The sequence below is a fragment of the Chamaea fasciata genome, unplaced genomic scaffold (genome assembly GCF_029207755.1).
Source record: "Chamaea fasciata isolate MVZ Bird 193981 ecotype frontalis unplaced genomic scaffold, bChaFas1.0.hap1 SCAF_2, whole genome shotgun sequence".
In the NCBI taxonomy this organism is placed as follows: Eukaryota; Metazoa; Chordata; class Aves; order Passeriformes; family Sylviidae; genus Chamaea; species Chamaea fasciata.
In genome coordinates this window covers 46,426,587-46,445,462 of record NW_027094087.1, presented here as the reverse complement: position 1 = coordinate 46,445,462, position 18,876 = coordinate 46,426,587, and the positions used below count along the sequence as shown (strand labels likewise).

General features: G+C 40.3%; 1 protein-coding gene across 2 annotated transcripts in view; it reads left to right on the top strand.

The window, feature by feature from the left end:
- The first annotated feature begins 2,558 nt into the window (after window positions 1–2,558).
- USP12 (ubiquitin specific peptidase 12) overlaps window positions 2,559–18,876 on the top strand; it is a 33,036-nt gene continuing 16,718 nt past the window's right edge. Inside the window, exons 1-2 of one of the 2 annotated variants that reach the window (XM_066175920.1) lie at window positions 2,559–2,827; window positions 13,731–13,811. In XM_066175920.1, the coding sequence (XP_066032017.1) occupies window positions 13,738–13,811 (74 nt within the window). In that variant the 5' untranslated portion in view covers window positions 2,559–2,827; window positions 13,731–13,737. The remainder of the gene's footprint in view (window positions 2,828–13,730; window positions 13,812–18,876) is intronic. The other variant, XM_066175919.1, reaches the window with a different exon arrangement.

Here is an 18,876-nt window from a genome sequence, read left to right as displayed (position 1 = left end):
CCTGAGTAACTTTACCCTTCAGTACTGCTGTTTATGGCATCCCAAATACCAGCTTCCTGAATAAACTTTCCTGATCCTGTAAATCCAGGATTGATAATCTCCCCTCTTTTTCTTTGGCCTGCACAGGATCATGTACTCCACTCCTCAGTCACAATGGCCCAGGCTTTGATAACCAAGGGATCAATTACTACATTCCCTAGTTCCTTCTGGGTAGTGAAGAGTTGATCCGGCTGCAAAACATACCTGGGTGGCTCAGCCACAATTAAGAAGTTATCCTTGATGCCTTCCAGAAATCTCCTTGATTGCTTGCATCCTAATGTGTTATACTTGCAGCAGGTGTCAGACAGGCTAAAATTATCCCCAAACCCGCGATCAAGAAACTTCCTTATTTCTTATTAAAGTTCTCCTCAGCAGATTGGCTGGCCAGTTGGCAAAGATGCTCTGGTTGCCTTTACTCTGGTTGCCTTTACTCATACAAGACATGACTGATATCTTTTCTTAGACCGGGTCAGTTACCGTGCTGATCTACATGAATTACAGTCATTCTGTTTTCAAAACTCTGTAGCCTCAAGCATACACAAACACATGCAGAGTCCTGGTCTGCCTACTCTATTTTTCCTTGGCTCACCAAATATACCTAATTTTTTAATAATTCCAGTTGCCCCAAAGGACTTGATGATGACAATTATGGGATGATTTTCAATTCTATCCCTCATTTCCTTATATTTTACTCTAGTTTAATGGTTGATCGTATAGAAAGTGTTTCTGTATTTCCCCTCATTCTATGTGGCGTGAGTTCAGTTTGCTTATAAGTCAGCAACACAGTTTACACAGAACAAAATCAGTCTCTCTGTATGTTACTAATTTAGCATTTTCTCAGCTGCTCTGCTTAGTCTCCAACCACGATTACCCACACCTGCCAGATACAGGCCAGCACAGCCATACATTCTCTATGCTTTTTGAAATGTAATCCAATAATAACTGAAATAGCTCCAAAATAACTTGTTTTTTTTCTTTGGAACTAGAGACAGAAAGAGTACTTCACAACAAGTATGTTTTATACCTTCTTTCTCTAATTTATGGGCAGGAAGAAACTTCTAGGCAATCTCTGACTTTCCAGTTGAGTGCCTTTCAAAATTTCCTGCGGTATTCTTTGGCCTGTATGGTTCCACTCGATGCCACATAATTGGTTCCAAACTGAATTATCTCCCAGATAATGGTATCAGCTTCTGCAAAAGTGCAATTGCTTTTTGTGCTTTTCTGCTTCAGGGAGACACCCCACTGCCTCGTATTTTTTCATGTCATGTTTTGAAATTTGGTCTACTCTGGATGATAGAGGAGTATCTGTTGTGGTGGTCTGATTAATACTGTAAGGAATTGTTTCGGAGATGTTTCTGGCAGCAAATGTATTTCAGTAGATGAACTGCTGGATATCTGAAGGTTTGACATTTCTATCCTGCTAAATACCCATTTTTGCTCTTTTTGCTCATAAATGGCCAATCCACTACTTTTGTTTCTATTCTTTCTCATTCCCCCGATGCTGTCCTCCCCCATGGTTTCTGTGGCAACAGTTTCAGAATGTAGTCATCCAAGAGGTGTTCATTTTCTCAGCTACTCTACTTTTGAAATATACAATTCCAAATGACAGGTATCATATAAAATGGCTTTATGTGATATTTCAGGTTGCAGTAGAGTTCATTTATAATATTTTCTAAAGTAATATTCTTTATGTTTCAGCTGAAGGAAAAATTACTATTTCATTAACTTAGTTGCTGGAGAACATTTACTTCTGAAGATCATAGAAATTGTAATGATTTAATGTTATAGATATTAAAATACATTTTTTACAGTGAATAGATGTATTTGTGATCAAGACCTCGTGTGCACTGACATTGTTGTTAATAATAATGCATCTTGATCTAGTAGATTTTTCCTAGGTCTGAAAAAAGACAGGCGGATATCTTTGTGCTTCTTTAGTGCAGGTATCAACATCTTGAACAAGTCATCCAGATTCTTCTTACAATCTGCAGACAAACAACATGGTGAAGCTCTTTCTCAAGTAGGTCCCTCAGTTACCTGGTATGACTACTCTACACATCAGCTTTATTTCCCCAGATGTCTGAGGCTGGGTCACTGCGGTCCTGTCCAGCCTGACCCATCCTGTGATTCTGTGGTCAGGCGTTGGAATAGGTTGCCCAAGCAGGCGGTGGAGTCGCTATTCCTGGAGGTGTTTTAAGAGGCATCTCGATCCGGCGTTCTGCTTTAGGGGTCACAGTGCTGGGCGGACGGCTGGACTGAAGACCTTAGGGATCTCTTCCAACCCTGACGATTCAATAACTCTGTCTAAATTCTCGAGCCCCCGACGGACCCGTCGACTCCCCAGCGCCTCCCGGGGCGCGGGTCGCGCCCGGCGGAGCATGGCCGGCGCGGGCGGGGCGGGGCGGGGCGGGGCGGGGCGGAGGGCGGGCGGGAGCCGGGCGCTGACCCGGCGGGAGGCGGGGCCGGTGCTGGGGCCGGGCGGGGCGGGATCGCTGGGAGCCGGCGGGCGCGGGCGGCGGGAGCGGGGCTGCGCGGCGCCGGTGGGAGCTGCGCGCCCGGCCGCGGGGGCCCCGCGCCGGCGGGGGCGGGGGGCTGCCCCCGCCGCCTGCCTGCCTGCCTTCCTTCCCTGCCTGCCTTCCTTCCCTGCCTCCCTCCTTCCCTTCCCCTCCTGCTCCCGCCCGGCCCGGCCCGGCTCCGCTCGGCTCGGCGCTGTGATTGGGCGGAAGATGGCGCTGGGCGGATGGAAATCCTAATGACAGTCTCCAAAATCGCCTCCATCTGTACCATGGTGAGCGAGGGGCCGGGGCTGTGCCGGCTCCCCGGGGGTGGGACGCGGGCGGTGGCGGCGGTGCGGGGGCGGGATGCGGGGGAGGCCGGGCGGGGGCGCGGGGCGGGAGCGGAGTGGGGTTAATCGGCTTTGGGAGACTCAACCTGGATGCGGGCGCCGAGGGGGTTGGGCTGGGAGAAGCGGGGTCCCGGCTGCGGACGGGGTTGGAGCCCGGGGGGACCGAGCACAGCCTTCCCAGAATTTGCGAAAGCGGGGGCAGCGTTCCAGGGCATCGCCTCCGGTGCGGGGCTGCCTATTGCAGGCGTGTGGTGGTTACGGTCGGGTTTCTGGAAGCGCCCTCCTTCTCCCGGCACACTCCGTAGCGTCCCTGCTCTCCTTCCGAGTGCAGCGCTTCTGTGCTTAGGCTGGAATCGCCCACCCGGGTTGCCCTGACACGTGCGGGCATCCCATGCCATCCCGCCCGTGCGATCTGACTGGTGTGCGTCGATCCAGGTCCCGATAGGAGCCTGCTCCCTGGGATTGCTTTCTCTTTACTCTCTCTCGTGATGAAATTAGAGCCGTAAGCAGAAGCACAGATGTGATAAGGCTCTCTTGGGTTGTTTTAAAGAGGGGTGAGGAGCTCTGTGGATTCGCTGATGGGGGAGTGATGAATTTAAGGAAGGAAATACCCCTTAGTCAGGAGACGTTACTGCTTGTCGAGGAGAAGATGTGCTGATGGTTCATAGCAGAAGTTCTTACGTTTGTGCTCTCTTCTACCTATTCCATCGCCGTGTGGAAGTTCTTGTTACCAAATCTGTTTCCACAGGGGAAGGGAAGAGATGCATAAGGGGAAGAACACGCTCTGTCATCTACTCTGTTAATTTGCTGAATTGCCATTATAGTGTCTCATGACATCAAACAGTGGGAAATGCTTACGTTTCATATTATTGGAAACTGATTTATGGTTTTCATAAATCTTGCTGCAAAGAGGATTTAATGTCTCAAAGAGATATTTCAGAGGTGGCCTGTGAGAATTTTGAGTGAATATCTCAGCCCATAGGATGGGATTGCTCAGGCGGTGTTTAGTCACTGGAATTATGGGGGTTTTTTGACATGGGAGATGACATCTTTTAGTTTGGAATTGGAAGAGTCTGACTTGTTGAATTTATCAGCTGTATATTTATCAGGTGTCATCCTGACATCTTTATGTGGCCAGATTTGTAAGACATGTACCTTGTGCTTCAGGAGTTTCCATTCTCTGAAGGCAGGTTTTAGGTTGCTGAGGAATCAGTGTGATTGTTCCCTGAGCCAGGGCAATCTTTTATTGCAGTTCTAACTGACATCTTTTCACCCAGAGTTGGCTGCTGGCCTTTGTGTCAACATAAATTCAGTGCTGGCCTCTTGATTTGGGTCAAGTGTGAGGCCTCACTGCTCTGCTTCTGGACTGCATACAAACCATAGGTCTGGACTGGAAAAGCAGATGGTTTCAGATTATTCTGTATGTATGTATATTAGAAATGATGATATGTCACTGAGATTTAGGTCAGTCCTGAAACAAAATTTTCAACTAAAAATCTTATTACTAACTGAAGTGTCTGTATCCATAAAGCTGAAATTCTTATGGCAATTAGATACTATCTGTCCAGTCACTGTCATGTGCACTGAGGTGGATAAACTCCAGGCATAAGATTTTTGCTCGGCCTTTCAGATCCATGAGCTTTAATAGTACTGTGATACGGGGCACCTAGCATAGGATAGCAGCTGCAAAAGGTTTTTAGCAGTTAATGTAAGATTGTGCTTAAAAGTATATCTGTAAAGATAGTGTGAAGGAGCACTTGGTATTTACTGTGGTGTTGTAGAACCGTGTGGTTGAGGTGAGGCAGATCTTTTTAATTCTAACAAGAGTCAAATACTTACGTTTAAGCATATGTTTTACAAAATTGAAGAGGATTATAACTGCTGAGTAATGCTGTTTTTTTCTGGCAATGCTCCTTCATGTCAACACGCTTGGATAAGGTGCCAGACAACTTCCTTAGAATTCTTACAAGTTTTTCTTGCCTTTTCCCATGGCTCTTACAAGAACTCTCAGACTGTTCTGTGTCTTTTTGTGATTACTTAGTACAAAAGCAGTAACAGGCAATTTTTCTCAAGAGACATTTTGTGCCTACACAAACCTAGCATGCATGTGCACTTATGTGTAACAGAGCAGTCTAGAACTATATTGAAGAAACTCTTCCGTTGTAGTTCTGCGTTTCATGACTTCTTTTTTTTTTAATCCGAATTCAAGTTTTGCTCCTGCTGACCCGTTTATATTTTATTTGTCTTATCCTTGTTGTTCAAGCCCCAAATACCATAAAGCAGTATATTACGTTTTACAGTATAGGCAGGTTGTGTGGGTACAGTGAAGAGTGATAACCAGTATGTTTAGATTGTCTGTCAAACAAATCATCCCCAGTCAACCTTTTGGGGATGATACCCCAAGAGGACATCCTGTCTGTGTTGGTTGGTACCTTTGTACGTGTTGCATTAGCTCACTGATCTGTATCCCAGCGTTCCTACCAATGTTAACAGAGCTCTTTCTGCAGTAATGTGTCCTGCTGTTGTATCACCTTTCAGCTTCCTTCAAATTCTTTGCTCTATATCACCAATCATATGCTTCCTTGTGCTGTAGTAAGTCTTAATTACAAAGGCTGGAGATTGTGGAAAAACACTGAAAATGCCTTTGCCCTTGAGTGCTTTAGCCACTGTTGCAAAATGGATGAGGTTAAAATTGTGTGGTCTACTTTTTAAAATTATTTTTAAAGTCTTTGCAGTAGAAGTAGAACTTGGTCTTTACCCTCATCCATGAGTAAAACTGCATTCGAAGTCTTACTTGACTGAACTGTGTGGGATTTTTATGCCTGGCTGAGGAGGGATAAAGTAACCTAGGCTAACTGCAATGAAGATGTGCCCCACGATACACTCACAGATTGCATCTAGTACTTCTGCTTCTGTTGTCTAGAATCCAGGAAACACTTGCCAACAGTTAAAAGGCATCAAGTCTTCGAGTAGCTGAAGCAAAGAGAAGATAAAAAGTACATTTGTATCTTAAAAGCTATGAAAAGCCTCCAAGATGCCAGTCTCAGACATACACAAGGAAGTTGTAATGGTAGCAGTACTTGTTTTCAGTGTTTCTTCTAGAAAGTGGTTGATGATGTTGGCACAACCTGAAAAAGTGTGATGATATTTTAAAACTATGTTAATCTAGAAGCTGTAGCATTAGACATCAAAATCTTCGTGATTTGGGTGTTTTTCTATGCATTCCCTTCTCTGTCTGCTAGCTCTGCATCGTGCTTACAAGGTCTGTCACTGAATGTCTTCAGTGATTGTTTCAGCCCCCCAGCACTCACATCAAATGCATAGTCTGTGGTTAGATGTTGATTCCGTGATGTAACAGTGTGTTCTGCATGAGAACTTCCCTTCCGCTTATCTTACAATCCGAACTTTTGTTCTGTTTTTGAAAGGATTAAGAGTCCCGCTGAATGGCTGGCTATTGTCCTTTTCCTGCCTGCCTCGTCTCCAGGGGCACTGTCAGGAGCACCCTTTTGCCCGTTTCTGTCACATTTCACAAGGGTGAAGACGTTTCAGAGGTACTTGAGTTCAAACAAGCATGTGTGGGCAAAGGCATCCTGGAGGAATCAGACCCTGGAAGTGCCCAGCTGAGGAAAGGTTAAATGCACCTCCCTTGAGTGTCATAGCAGAGAGGCTTTATAAAAACTCCCAAAGCCAGGAAAATTTGCTCACTAGGTGGGAGAGGGGTGTGCGTTTATGAACTTTCTTACTGCTCCTGGAATTATTAGTTTACAGTAAGGTTTCAAACCTGATTGTGAAATCTGCACTTAATGTACGTTGATGTTTGCCAGAGTCTGCACCCAACCAGCAATGGCTATGATGTACTCAATCCTGTTCCTTCTAATTGCACTGTCTCTTCTGAAGCACAAATTGTAATACTTAAACATTAATTGATGATCAGGTTAACCGATTCCACAGGAAAGTATGCAGAGGACCCATGGTGGAAGAAGCGAGAATTGAATTACAGCTAGGTAAGAAAAGTTACAGGAAAACATCTTCAAAATGAGGAGGTGACAGAAAAAAACCCAGCAGAGAAGGAAAGGACTAAAGTAACATGGAAGAAACAGCAGTGTTGTGGCATTCCTTTATCCAGCTGTCTGACTTGTTCACGTAGCACAGTTGGCAAGAAGGAACATGTGCTGTGTCTCAGCCACTGCATTTCACTCTGGCACCATGACCTGGATCTGCCGTGCTCCGTGGACTGGAGTGTTCAGGCACATGTTCTGCCGTGGTGGCTCTGTTGCAAGCACAGGAGATTTTGGAGAAGTATTTGTTAGGCAGTTGGGGTAGGAACTTACACCACAGTGAGGAGGTTCACTCGTCTGTTGGAGTTCTTGTCAGGAGACACTGGCGATGATAAACGTGACACTAAGATTCAAACATTTGCCATCATCATTTTTCTAGCTGTAATATGCTACAATATGGTAATAAAAGATGAATATTTCTATTTGGTCTTAGAATACTGGGTTTGTGGCACTGTTTAGTATACTAATTCATTTAGACAAATTTGTTTTCAGTTTTCATCAAAATAGGAATTTGACTCTAATATAGAAGAATTGTCAAATACGAAACACAAAGAAAAATTCTTAAAATTATGTGGTTGTAAAGCAGTATTTATACCAGCACAGGGGGTTATTTAGATGACATATTACTTATTTGGATGATTTTATTTATGTCAGTGTTCCATTTTCTTTTTACCTGCACACGTGTGTGTATTCATCTTGCACGTTCTAAGCACAAAGAAACAATGAAATACGAATTTGGACTCTGGTCTTGACAGCAGAATTTTTAGCTGTGTCAGTGGGAACAACTGATTCCATTACTAGGCAACATTTGAATATTTAGGTTGGTCAGTCTTTGTATTTACTTTTTACATTCCTGAAGTAACTAATTTGCATTAAAACTTCTAGGGATGATTCTGTAAAAATGTGGCAAAAGGGGCTTTTCTCTTCAAATTTCTTGAGGGGAAGAGGTGTGTAAAAGCCCTGTGTAAGGCGTAACTTGTGTTTTCATAGATTGGGAAGATTTCCAAAGTAAAATGCTTTTAACGAATGGTTTATTTCAGTAAGATCTATCTGATCTTTCAGTTGAGGAAAAAAAGGATCTAGATCTTTTCTGCAGTGTAAAACCAGAAGGTTGCGTTAACTTAAGTAGACCAGAATAAACATTTTTGCCGTCTTTTATAAACTCAAATTCTTTTTATTAATGATTCCATGAAAATGGGAAGTTGTAAAAGCAATGTATTTGTTTTCTGAAACTGGAGTTATGTAAGTAATAAAAGCATCTGAACCACACCACAGGATGCAGTTTATCAAAAACGATTGAGTAAATGTGTTTTCCCCACTCGCCCTGCATTTTGGGTAGTTATGTGAGTCTAATTTTTCTGAAATACTATCTTGTCTTTCACTTCAGTCTTCAAAAGGATACACCATCATAAACTTGTCATATACAAGGAAGTGTGACTATATCCAGTTGCTGTGAAGGTAAACACATTGTGAATGTTCAGTGGGGCGCGAAAAGATGGGTTTGGTAGACATACCAAATGTGAAGAGAAATTAATTTTGTGCTTTGGTATAATTTTCCTTACCCAGGCAGAGGTGTTTTTACTTCAAACTCAAAAAATCTTTTGTCTTAGCTGTCCATGATAAGAGTATGCAGGACTATGTCTTAAACTGGTTAATAAAATAAGACTATTTAGAAGTACTTAAAAAGCATTAACTGAAACTATCCAAATATTTAATGTATTAATAATGCATGTTCTTTTGCAAAGAAATGAACAACAAGGATTATTGAATCCCATTCACATTTCACTGCTACTTCCTGGCAAGAAACAGTATCAAAAGAATTGTGTTTCAGTTTTGGTTGCAATTGAAGCAACAAATATGAGCTGATTTAAGATAGCTGTTCTTTTTACTCTTAATCCTGATTCCTGTGAATACACAGAAATGGATGAATTCGCATATTCTGATAAAACGTAACTGGTAGAGTAGAATTCTGCATTTCCTCTTTAACAGAGAATTCCTTCAGTCACAGTGCATTAATTAGTACATTGGGCTGTGAAATTCTGTGTATCTTCATTAGTGGCACAGAAAAGGGAGAATCTTCTAATAGATTAAAAAAAAGAGTGAAAGCACTAGTGAGTACTTCTGTACTGAGATTTATTTTTGCAAATCATAAATAATTCCATTAATTTTGCACTTGTTCAGGATCATTGTTATTCCTGATTACTAAGTTTCTTTTTTACTTGCAATGCTCTTCTGTCGCTAGAAAGAGGAATAGTTCTGTGTGGTGTGGTGGTATGGTTCATTTACCTATAGGTAAAGTCATGTTTAAAAAATTCGGCTTACGTGTACTTGTGCAACATGGTTAGTTATTTGAGTCACCTTTAATCAGTGTTGTTCCTTGCTTCTTGAGTGAGGTGGAGAGTGCTGTAGGGAAGGATCTAGCATAGGGCATGTGTGAACGGAGAAGTGGATCTTCAGGATGCTGGTGACAAATGTAAGTTCTCAGACAAGAAATTAGTTTTAAAGGTGAAAATCTGATTTTACTCAGGAAATTTACAGCTTAGTCAAAATAGAGGGTGAAGCTGTTAAACAACTGAAAAGATGACCCACCAAGCTATCAACTGTTCTTTATTCTAGAAAGGGATAGATCAAACCTCCCTATCCCAGGCCAATAAGATGTGTAAGCTTCCAAGCACGTTAGGCTGGTTATGAATCAAGCCTTTGTAAGGGAAATTCTGCCTGCTAGGTTGGATGCTAATGACAAGGTAGGACACTTTAAAACTGCAATTGTTTGCCTGCTTGCTGACATGTTTTGAGACAGTATTTTTAATGTGGGGTGGCATCCCAATTTACCGTGCTTTGGTTTGCATTTTGGGAGCGGTCTTAGAGTGCACAAATTAGATGACTTTTGGAGGAAACTACATCAGACAACATAGCTCAGCTGCAGCTGGTGTTCAGTCACAAAACCAGCCTGTAACTAATCTGCCAAGAATGCTCTGAAACCCAAGGTGTGTATGTCGGATCCTAGGCACCAACTGATTTGTTTTACAGATTGGCTCCAGTTATCTTATCCCTGTGTCAGCTGATGGTGTGTCTCAGAAGGACTAGTTCAACATGTAACACCACAACGGCGTGGCCTCTGAGGCTGTGAGAAAAGGCCATAATAAATGGCATTTAGTGATATTGTTTCAGCAAGTGAAAAACTAAACAAACAAATGCATCTGCATCCCCCCGCCCTTCTCTTTTTCAATGAAACATACGGCATCTGTGGGCTTTTTAGATTATTTTAGAATTTTGGGACAATGTATATTTGTAAAACATGAAGATCAGGAAAATACAACTGTACACATTTCAAAGATAATACACCTTCCTTTTACACTGTATTTCCTGGGCTTTGATTCCACTAAACAAATAAAACCCTCATCTAGTTAGTGTTAAATGTGTTGGTCTGTTCAAAACTCAAGATCTTTTAAAAATAAAAGTTGGGAAACTTAATTAAGGGACTTCCATGGCAAACACAGATTCTTATCCCTTCATTAAGAAATTAGCATTTAAGGCGAAATTTATAAATCCAATAGTATAGCTTTTTTTAAGAAAACTTGATGGAGGAGATAAAGCAGTTAATGTTCAACTGATTTGAGCATGATTAAATGAAGGTTATATGACATCCTTTTGAAGGATGAAATGTGCAATAGTTCAGTTTTACATCTAACTTTCATTAGTTTTGTGAAGATTTTTGTGTAATCATTGATAGTTTAATGTTTTCCCAAGAAAATTTTCAGTAACAAAAAGCAAATCTTGTTTTCATATTGTGTTCTTGTAAACACACCTTAGTTGCTGAAATTTCCACTTTGTAAAGTAATATTTCATCAGCTATGAGAAATGAGTGCTCTCTATGCCTGTTATCTCTGTGGTGGAAGGGGGTTATTGTAAGGCAGTGCTTGGTTGTGTAGCTGTATAGCTTTTACACTGATATGATGCAAAAAGTGGTAAATATTACTCGCACTAATTTTTTAGTGGTACTAATATTTACCACTTGCATTATGCAGTGGTAAATTGCTATTGTTTTTATATAAATTGCAGTATGATCATCTTCTTGGACTTCTGCTGTGCCTCTGTTGCTTCTCTTTTCTGGATAATGACCATGTGTGCTTCCTCTCAGAAGGACAAGGGAAATTGGAGGTGGATATGCTGACCAAAGTTCATGATGTTCCTTTCTGTCCCCTGTGAAATATCAAAGCCAAGTTGCAGTGTGGAGACTGAACACCTGTTGAGTGTGTTATTAAGTGACCCCCCCAAAAAAGAGAGTTTTATTTGGGGGTTTTCCCTGGGAATCCCAGTTAAGTGGCAGAGGAATAAATCCTCTACTCCACAGCATACAGCACAGCCCGAAATTTCCCAAGTCTGGTTTCCAAGTCCATTAACTCCAGCTTGGCTGCTGAAAAGAGAGGCATTCCCACTTCTGCCTGAAACCTCTTCTGTCCTCATGTCCAAGAGATGATACAGTACCAGAATAGTTGGTGGTACTGCAGTGCTCCCCCCGGCATCTGTGTTTGCATAATGGAAGAGTCAGGTGGGACTGATCATGTGGACTGTAATCATGGCTGGGAAACACTTTGAAGCAAGGGATAGTTAGGTTTTAAAATAGCTTTTATGGGTCAGTTGTGAACACGCATTTTAGCGTACTGCTCCTGTGTTTCTGCTCTTTGCAACCAATACACTGTGCACAGTATAAATGATTACTTTGGAGGGAGAGATAGCATCCTTTATGACAGACAAAAACAGAGCTGTAGAGGGAAGTCTGAGTAGCCCGAGGGGTTTTATATTGGTGTGAAACATCCATGCTGGTTTGTACTAACCTTCATATAGAGCTGCATTTAGACGCAGATGATGCCATGGTTTGAAACTATGTGAAAGTCTGAGCCTTGAATGAAGCATGTTTGAATAATCAGAAAACTGTGACGATCTTGTAGTATCTCAGCATGTCATTCTTATTGCCAAGCCGGTTCTTAGAGCTAGAAAACTAAATACAGTGTTCAGGTCTATACAAACAGAAACATCAATGTTTATGTCATAATATTTTCCTTTCAAAGATGGAATAAAGCAACTGCTCCACCCTAGCTTTGAAAAGAGAAAGAATTTCCTTAAACCTGCTCTTGAATTTATTTTTAAAAAAGTAAAGATTTTAACAATAGTATGAAAGGCTCCCACAGTTCCTTCTTTTTTCTAGTTTATTTGTAATACTCACCTTGACAGAGCTTGTGGGTGCATTTAAGTAATGCTGCAAAATTAAATTTCAGAGTCACAGAGGGCTTTAATCTTAAATGAGGGTTTATACCCCCTTTCCTCACCACAATAATCTCCATTTGAGAACACCTTCTAAAGTAATAAGCCCTGCAGCTAGATCCCCAGTAACGGAGAGGCTTAGCAAACTGGGTAATTGGAGGGGATGTGACTGATGAAGGCAGCTGGGGCTGTGCTGTGAATGGAGCAGAGCTGTGGTGTGTCAAGCGTGGAGTTTTCCTATCTTTTGCCCTATTCTGATCAAAGTTGCTCCCTCCTAATGGGCCTTTGAGCATGTGCTTCCAGTTTCAGAGCTGCTAAGGTAGTTTCTGTAAAGTTCTGCAGTACCGTGGTCGTACCATGACTGATGCCACATCATAAGTTCATTGTAATTGTATACATTTTGATACAGTTCTAATATTCATTCTGCTCTACTCCTCCCTGTCTGTAATTAATCTGTGCAATCCTGTGTGCTGTTTTTAGTGCAGTCTGTGATTTTGATTTAGTTTAATTGTTGTAATATCCTACATAATGGCTATTTGCTGTATCTTTGGTGTAAAGAATGAACTTGTTGGGATGGAGTTGCACCTGGTTTTAAGGTTCTTTGCTGTATATTATGCTCTATTTTAGCTGCACTTAGACCTGCTGGAATATTCCTGCTTATGTATTAGTCTCATTGAGGAGATAGATAGATAGATAGATAGATAGATAGATAGATATCAGTTTTGTTGAGTGCAAAAAGTTGTATACATTTCCCTTTCGCTGAAAGCAGTCAGTGCAAGAGCTCATCCAAAGCGAGGGTTTTTTTCTTCCCTGAATTTTCCAGCATACAAGTTTTTCTGTCTCTAAATAAAAAAGAAAACTACACTTTTCTTTGAAACCCAGTGTTTACTACACCAGTTCAGTCAACAGCCACAGAGTAACCAAAGTAACATTCTCTGACTTCTTTTTGAGGAACAGATTTTTTTGGGCAAAGGCTGCAGCATTTGTGATGTGCACCATCACTAGCTGTACTGCATTTTCTTTTTTGTTTTTACAAAGTTCAAGGTATTTAGCAAAGCACTTTGAACAACTTACATTTTCACTGTAAGTGAAACAGACCAGTCTTTTTGCTTCCTATGAACAATCTGCATCTCTTAACTTTCTCGGGAATGTGCTTTACAGTATGAAAATTACACTTGTTCGAAGGAGCCCACCAGTTAGCCTTGTATGACCTGCTTTGCATCCTGTATTAGTTCAAATGTTCTTGAAGTAATTCCACTCTGGAAATAATAAGTACAGAACATCAAAACAGTGTAATTGCATAAAAAGACATGAAAGTTGTGTAACTTTGAGATGCTTTTGAACAGCACATATTTGGAAACATCTCTAAGGTAATTTTTAGTTGTAATCAGGTGTTTTGCAGGATTTTTTATGGATGGCTAATTGGTTTTGATTGTTTATCCATGCTGAAAAACTCTTTTTTCCCTCAGCTACTTTCACTGTTGCCACACTAATATTTTGCTGCTTTTGATTTTTTTTTCTAGGGCGCCAATGCCTCAGCTTTGGAGAAAGAGATTGGTCCGGAACAATTTCCAGTCAATGAGCACTATTTTGGTTTGGTTAATGTGAGTTTCAGACCGTAACTTACTGCTTTGAAAGGACATGAGTGGGTTGGTTAAACTACAAGACTGGGATGAGTGAATACTTAACATTCAGAAAGATATAATCACTGAATATTTATTCTGTTGAAATGTGTTTCAATATTTAGTGTATCTGTTGAAATATGGCACTGAATTGTTGAAATGGGCTCTCTATTGAATACTTGTATTTCATTTTATTAGTTGTAGGGTAATTTTTACATCACTTTCATGTTATTAAAATGGGTAAGTCTTAAAGAAATCTATTTAAAACATGTAGCTGCTTGTTCATAATATGCCAATAAAGTAACATAAATACATTTAAAAAAAAACTTTTGAAAGACTATGGTGCTATGTAGTATTTATATCTGCTATTTATATTAAGATTAAAAAAAATACAGTCCAAAGAGGAAAGCAGAAAAAAATATATTGGATTGTTTGAATCAATAATTAGTTTTAAGGAATGATTTAAACTTTAATTTCTGATATTACTGATCAAAAGTATCTCTTGTTAGAAATTGCATTATAATGACGTGAAATATTAAATTATTCTCTTTATTTGGCTGCAGAAACTACATAGTTAAAGCAGGTTGATTTAACAGGAGCTATTGTCTTGCTTTTCTTAATGAAACTGATTATTTGAATGTTGTCGTGGTACTGTAACTTGTCTCTACCTCCAGGTGCTTAGCACTGAGAGTCTGCAGTCTGAGCCTGCACTGTGGAGTCAGTAAACACTGATTACCTGACTTCCGTGCATCTCAAAACACCACCACTTAAGTTCAAGTGATTTCTTTTCCTTTCTCATGAAAGCTGAAATACCCTCTGAATGCGAATGCCATGTTACTTCTCTTGGAAGAGGGAATGCAGCAGTTTCACTGTTAATACCTGTCACTTCTGCAGCTGAGCTTAGCCTTTCCATTTTTCCAATGACAGCTTTTCGCAAATCTGTTGCTCTGTTGACAAGTAAACTCTTTTCCTAATTTCTTGTTCAAGTCCTGAGAGGATTTAAGACTTAACAGTGAAAGTGTATTGTACACCTAATTGTGAAGTATTACATAGTTTGCACCCTTAAGAGAAGGGTAATCTTCCTAATGTGCCATGAAGATCAACAAACTCTGGCTTTTCGTACTCGACAGGAAGTAGAAATTTGAGAGGATATCTGTCGTTGCCCTCAACCATGCACATGAGATAGGCAGCTACAATATATCAGAGTGCTTTTAATTTTCTGTGTACTACAGGAATTTTTCTTATTTTAGCTTCAAACAATAAAATTTTATGGACTAAAATTCTTGGAATTGTAACAAATAATAAAATGGATCTCATTACCTTTATGGCACACTGGTGCTGGTTTTCAGGTGCAGTGGTTGGCTAAGGAAATTCAGTGATGTTGATGCCTGAATGGTTTTCAGATCTATTCTGCAGGTTGTGTTTACTAACACAGCACGTATACACCATAAATGTGTAATAAACTTGTAGCATGTAAATCTGCCAGGGAAAGTGAAAGTAATAAACTATGGCCAATGACTAGAAAGAATGACAGACATAATGATAATGAAAAGAAATACTAGATAATTAGATAATAAATTAGTGCTATTAGATTGAGAAGCAATACAAATCACAATTTTTGCCTTCATTGATTTCTCTAATTTTTTTGTAGCAATTACAAGAAGTGAATCTCCTAGGGGTTCATTAACATTTACTGCTAAGTTTTTCTAATTTGTTTATTGATTTTGTTCCTCCTAACTTTCTCCACAGTAATGCGAAAAAGGGAAATAACGTTGAAGTCAGTAGCTTTCTTCTAACTGTGTGAGAGATGGCCATTTGAGGTGTCTGGAATACGGAAAAGCATTTTAGATAAAGATGACAATCCTGAAATAGAGATCTGTCAGCTTATCCAGAGGTAGCATAAAAGGAGGCAAAAGCACTGTCTTAGGTCTTTTCCAGCTTTGTGGTAGAATCCAGGGTTTGTTCAGAGGATGTGCTGAAAGAGCAATTTGAGAGGTAAAAGAAGACCTTAAGCAAGGCCATTTATGGGAAACAAGGAAGGCCAGATGGTTGATGAGAATGGAAAATTCAGCTTAGACTTGAAGGGACAGTATCGTTCAGTGAATCAGCAGGAAATATATAAGATATGTGGTAAGATGAAAGCGTTGGGAGTATGTCCCGTGCATATGGACAACCAGGAACATCAAGTTTGCTTATGACTCTTCTTTCACTCTTCAGTGCAGTAATGGAAACTATTCAAATCTATGTGCTTCACAAATTAAATCAATCATTTTATCCAGTGAGGATGAAATAAGATTTTTAATCTCGGAGAGCTGCTCTGGAAACTCTTAAGCAGTTTACCAGATTTCTAGAGTAGAAGGTTTGGTTATTCAGTCTCTTGCAGTGGATCCATGTGTTTTGGAGAGATCCTATTCACTGGAATGGCCCATTGCAATAATGAAAAGTTGTTAGAGCTGCCAGTGCATCAGAGCTGGGAGGAGCCCTAGAGCTGCTCCAATGCAGTGTTCCAAACAGGTCTAAGTTCTTGTAAATCTCTTTGTTGAATGGGATTCAGCAAGCACATTTGTTCCCAGTTGTATGTGCATCAGAAGAGTAAGCTATTAAGTGTTCATGGGTGTGCAGTGTTTTTCTTGCACAGTGTTTTTGTTTCGCCTACTGTCTCATTTTACCACATAAGTTTGGGTGTTGTAACTTTGCTTTCAGAATTTAAAAGAAAAAGAAGAAAAGGTGTGTGTGTGTGTGTGTAAAACATAGTGAATGCAGTATTTTTGTGAAAGGAAACAATCTGATTTCTCGGAATTTAGAGCAGAAGTAGTGTATGAACTGATAAAAAGAAAAAAACGTGGGTTGTTTTTTGGTTTGGTTTTTTTTTGTTTTTTTTTTTCATCTCTTAGTCATGGACAGTGTAAGATGGTCCCAACAAGGTCTTTCTTATATTTTCTGCTGCTGCTCTGAGGCAGGCTGGACAAGTGTGAAGTTCCACAGTGCAGGGCTGGCACTCACTCCCAGGTGTTGTGGCTCTGAGGCAGTGCTGGCTGAGGTGGGGAGGAGGAAAAGGTGTCTCTTGGCAGCACAGCCCAGTGCTGAGGAGCCAGGATTAGAAAGCAGAGTATAGGTGTTGAGTGGGTGGTGGGAGCGTGGGGAGACTGGAGCAAAGTGTTGGGCGTTTCTCTAAAGATGGGAACTGAAGTAATAATGGTGGTAAGACCAGCATTTGTTCATTTATCAAATTGAGTATTTGCATAGTCTAGAAACCTCCCAACCATCTCCCACTTTTTGTTTAGTACAGGTGCCATTTTAATTTTTTTAATGACTGGAAGCATTTATTTTAAAAATATTTTGAGTTTTGAAGTGATGAAGACTTTAGAGATAAAACAAACGTGAACTAATCAAATTTTCTTCAGGACTTTGCTTTCAAGCATTCTTCTGTTGCCTGCTGTGTTTCTGAGTCTGGTGGAGAGAAAGCCTTTTATGAACTTAATCTGGTTGCTTTTATTTCATACTCAGAGCCATGTAGGTTAACATACATCCCTATTAAATTAATCTAAATTTTGTTCAGTGTTCTGAGGTCTTCATATTTTGGTCGTCTCTCACCGCATGGTTGCCATTCTAATTAATTTATCATCAGACTGCTCCTTTTTAAAATTGGAATCTTATGAAAATTCTAATTTGCTTGCTTTTCATCTTTTGACACTTGCTGTAGAAATTTTTGCAGTTTTCCAATTTGATTAAATTTTAAGAACTTTTTTAACACTTTAATGTAGTTCTCTTTTTATGGCTGTTTCTAATGATAAACTCATAAATAGTTAGCTTACAGAATAAACATTTTGACAGAAGCTACTGTGTGATTTCATCAGCTTCCTTTAAGGTCAAAAGTCCCAGTTTTCCTCTTAGGTTTGTTGACTTGTTTTCAGATTTGGACCACAAAGAAGCTAATACAAGCCTTTTCCTAGCTTCAATAAAGAAAAAATAATGGATGTTAAATTCATGACTTTTGAATATGGTTACCTAATGACATCTTAGTATTTTTTAAAATATGCTTCTTACTTATTCTTTGAGTGTCTTGGTTATTTAGAAAGTAGTTCTTCGTATTTCATTAGTTTAAAATAGGGGAAAGTAATTAATTTTCAAGTTTTGTAATTAAATTGCATGGTGCTCTTGTTTGTCTTAACTGGGAGAGAGCAAAAATTAGTTACTACCTTGTTTTTCCTAAGATGTGAAAGCTTTTAGTTCTTTTTCTCTATTGAAGGAACCTGCTCTTAAAACATCTCTAAAGGCAGTCTTTGCTCTGTAAGTCTCCCCATCACAATGATAAAGTCTCAGGATTTGCTGACTATATGTGCTGCCATCTCTATGTAACATGAATCTGAATGTTATTCCATTTTTGCAGAATGTGTAGTAGGTACATGCTTCAATTTGCAGGTTGCATGACTGCAGCTGAAAGGTTGGATTACTTGCTGAGGGCCTCATAAAACTTCTTCCCACACTCTCAGTGTTGGATAATAGGTTTCACTCGAGAATGGCAGCATAAAGTTAGACTGGCAGTGTAAAATCAGAATGGCTTTATGCACTGATGGTTCACAACACCTTCACAGGTCTGGTGGTGGGGATGTTTGCAGTGCTGGGGTGAGTTGGTGACAGTGTCAGTGACCTCAGGTGCCTAAAGGAGTCCAAGGAAGGGGGACATCTGGAGTGTCCCACCTGGGGTGTCCTGCTACAGAGTTGCTTATGGGTGCTTTTCTTGCTGATACTGCTCTCCTCTTTAGTCCAGTGGCTTGCGTCCTTCAAAGTGTGCAGATCCCAGCTGTGTTATCTTTTCCCTGCAATCTTGATTTCAAGCTACCAACTGCCATTGCTCTGAATCCTAAGCAGGCCATGTCACATTGGCATTTAGGAGTTTCCTTGAACAAATCTTGTCACCCTGGAACGAGAACTGAAAATGTAGGAGCAGGTTAAAGTAGTTATTTTGGACTTCGATGACAGCTCTTAAGATTTGGAGAATATAATTCCTGAAGTGTGTGAGGCACACTCCATTTTCAGCTGAATT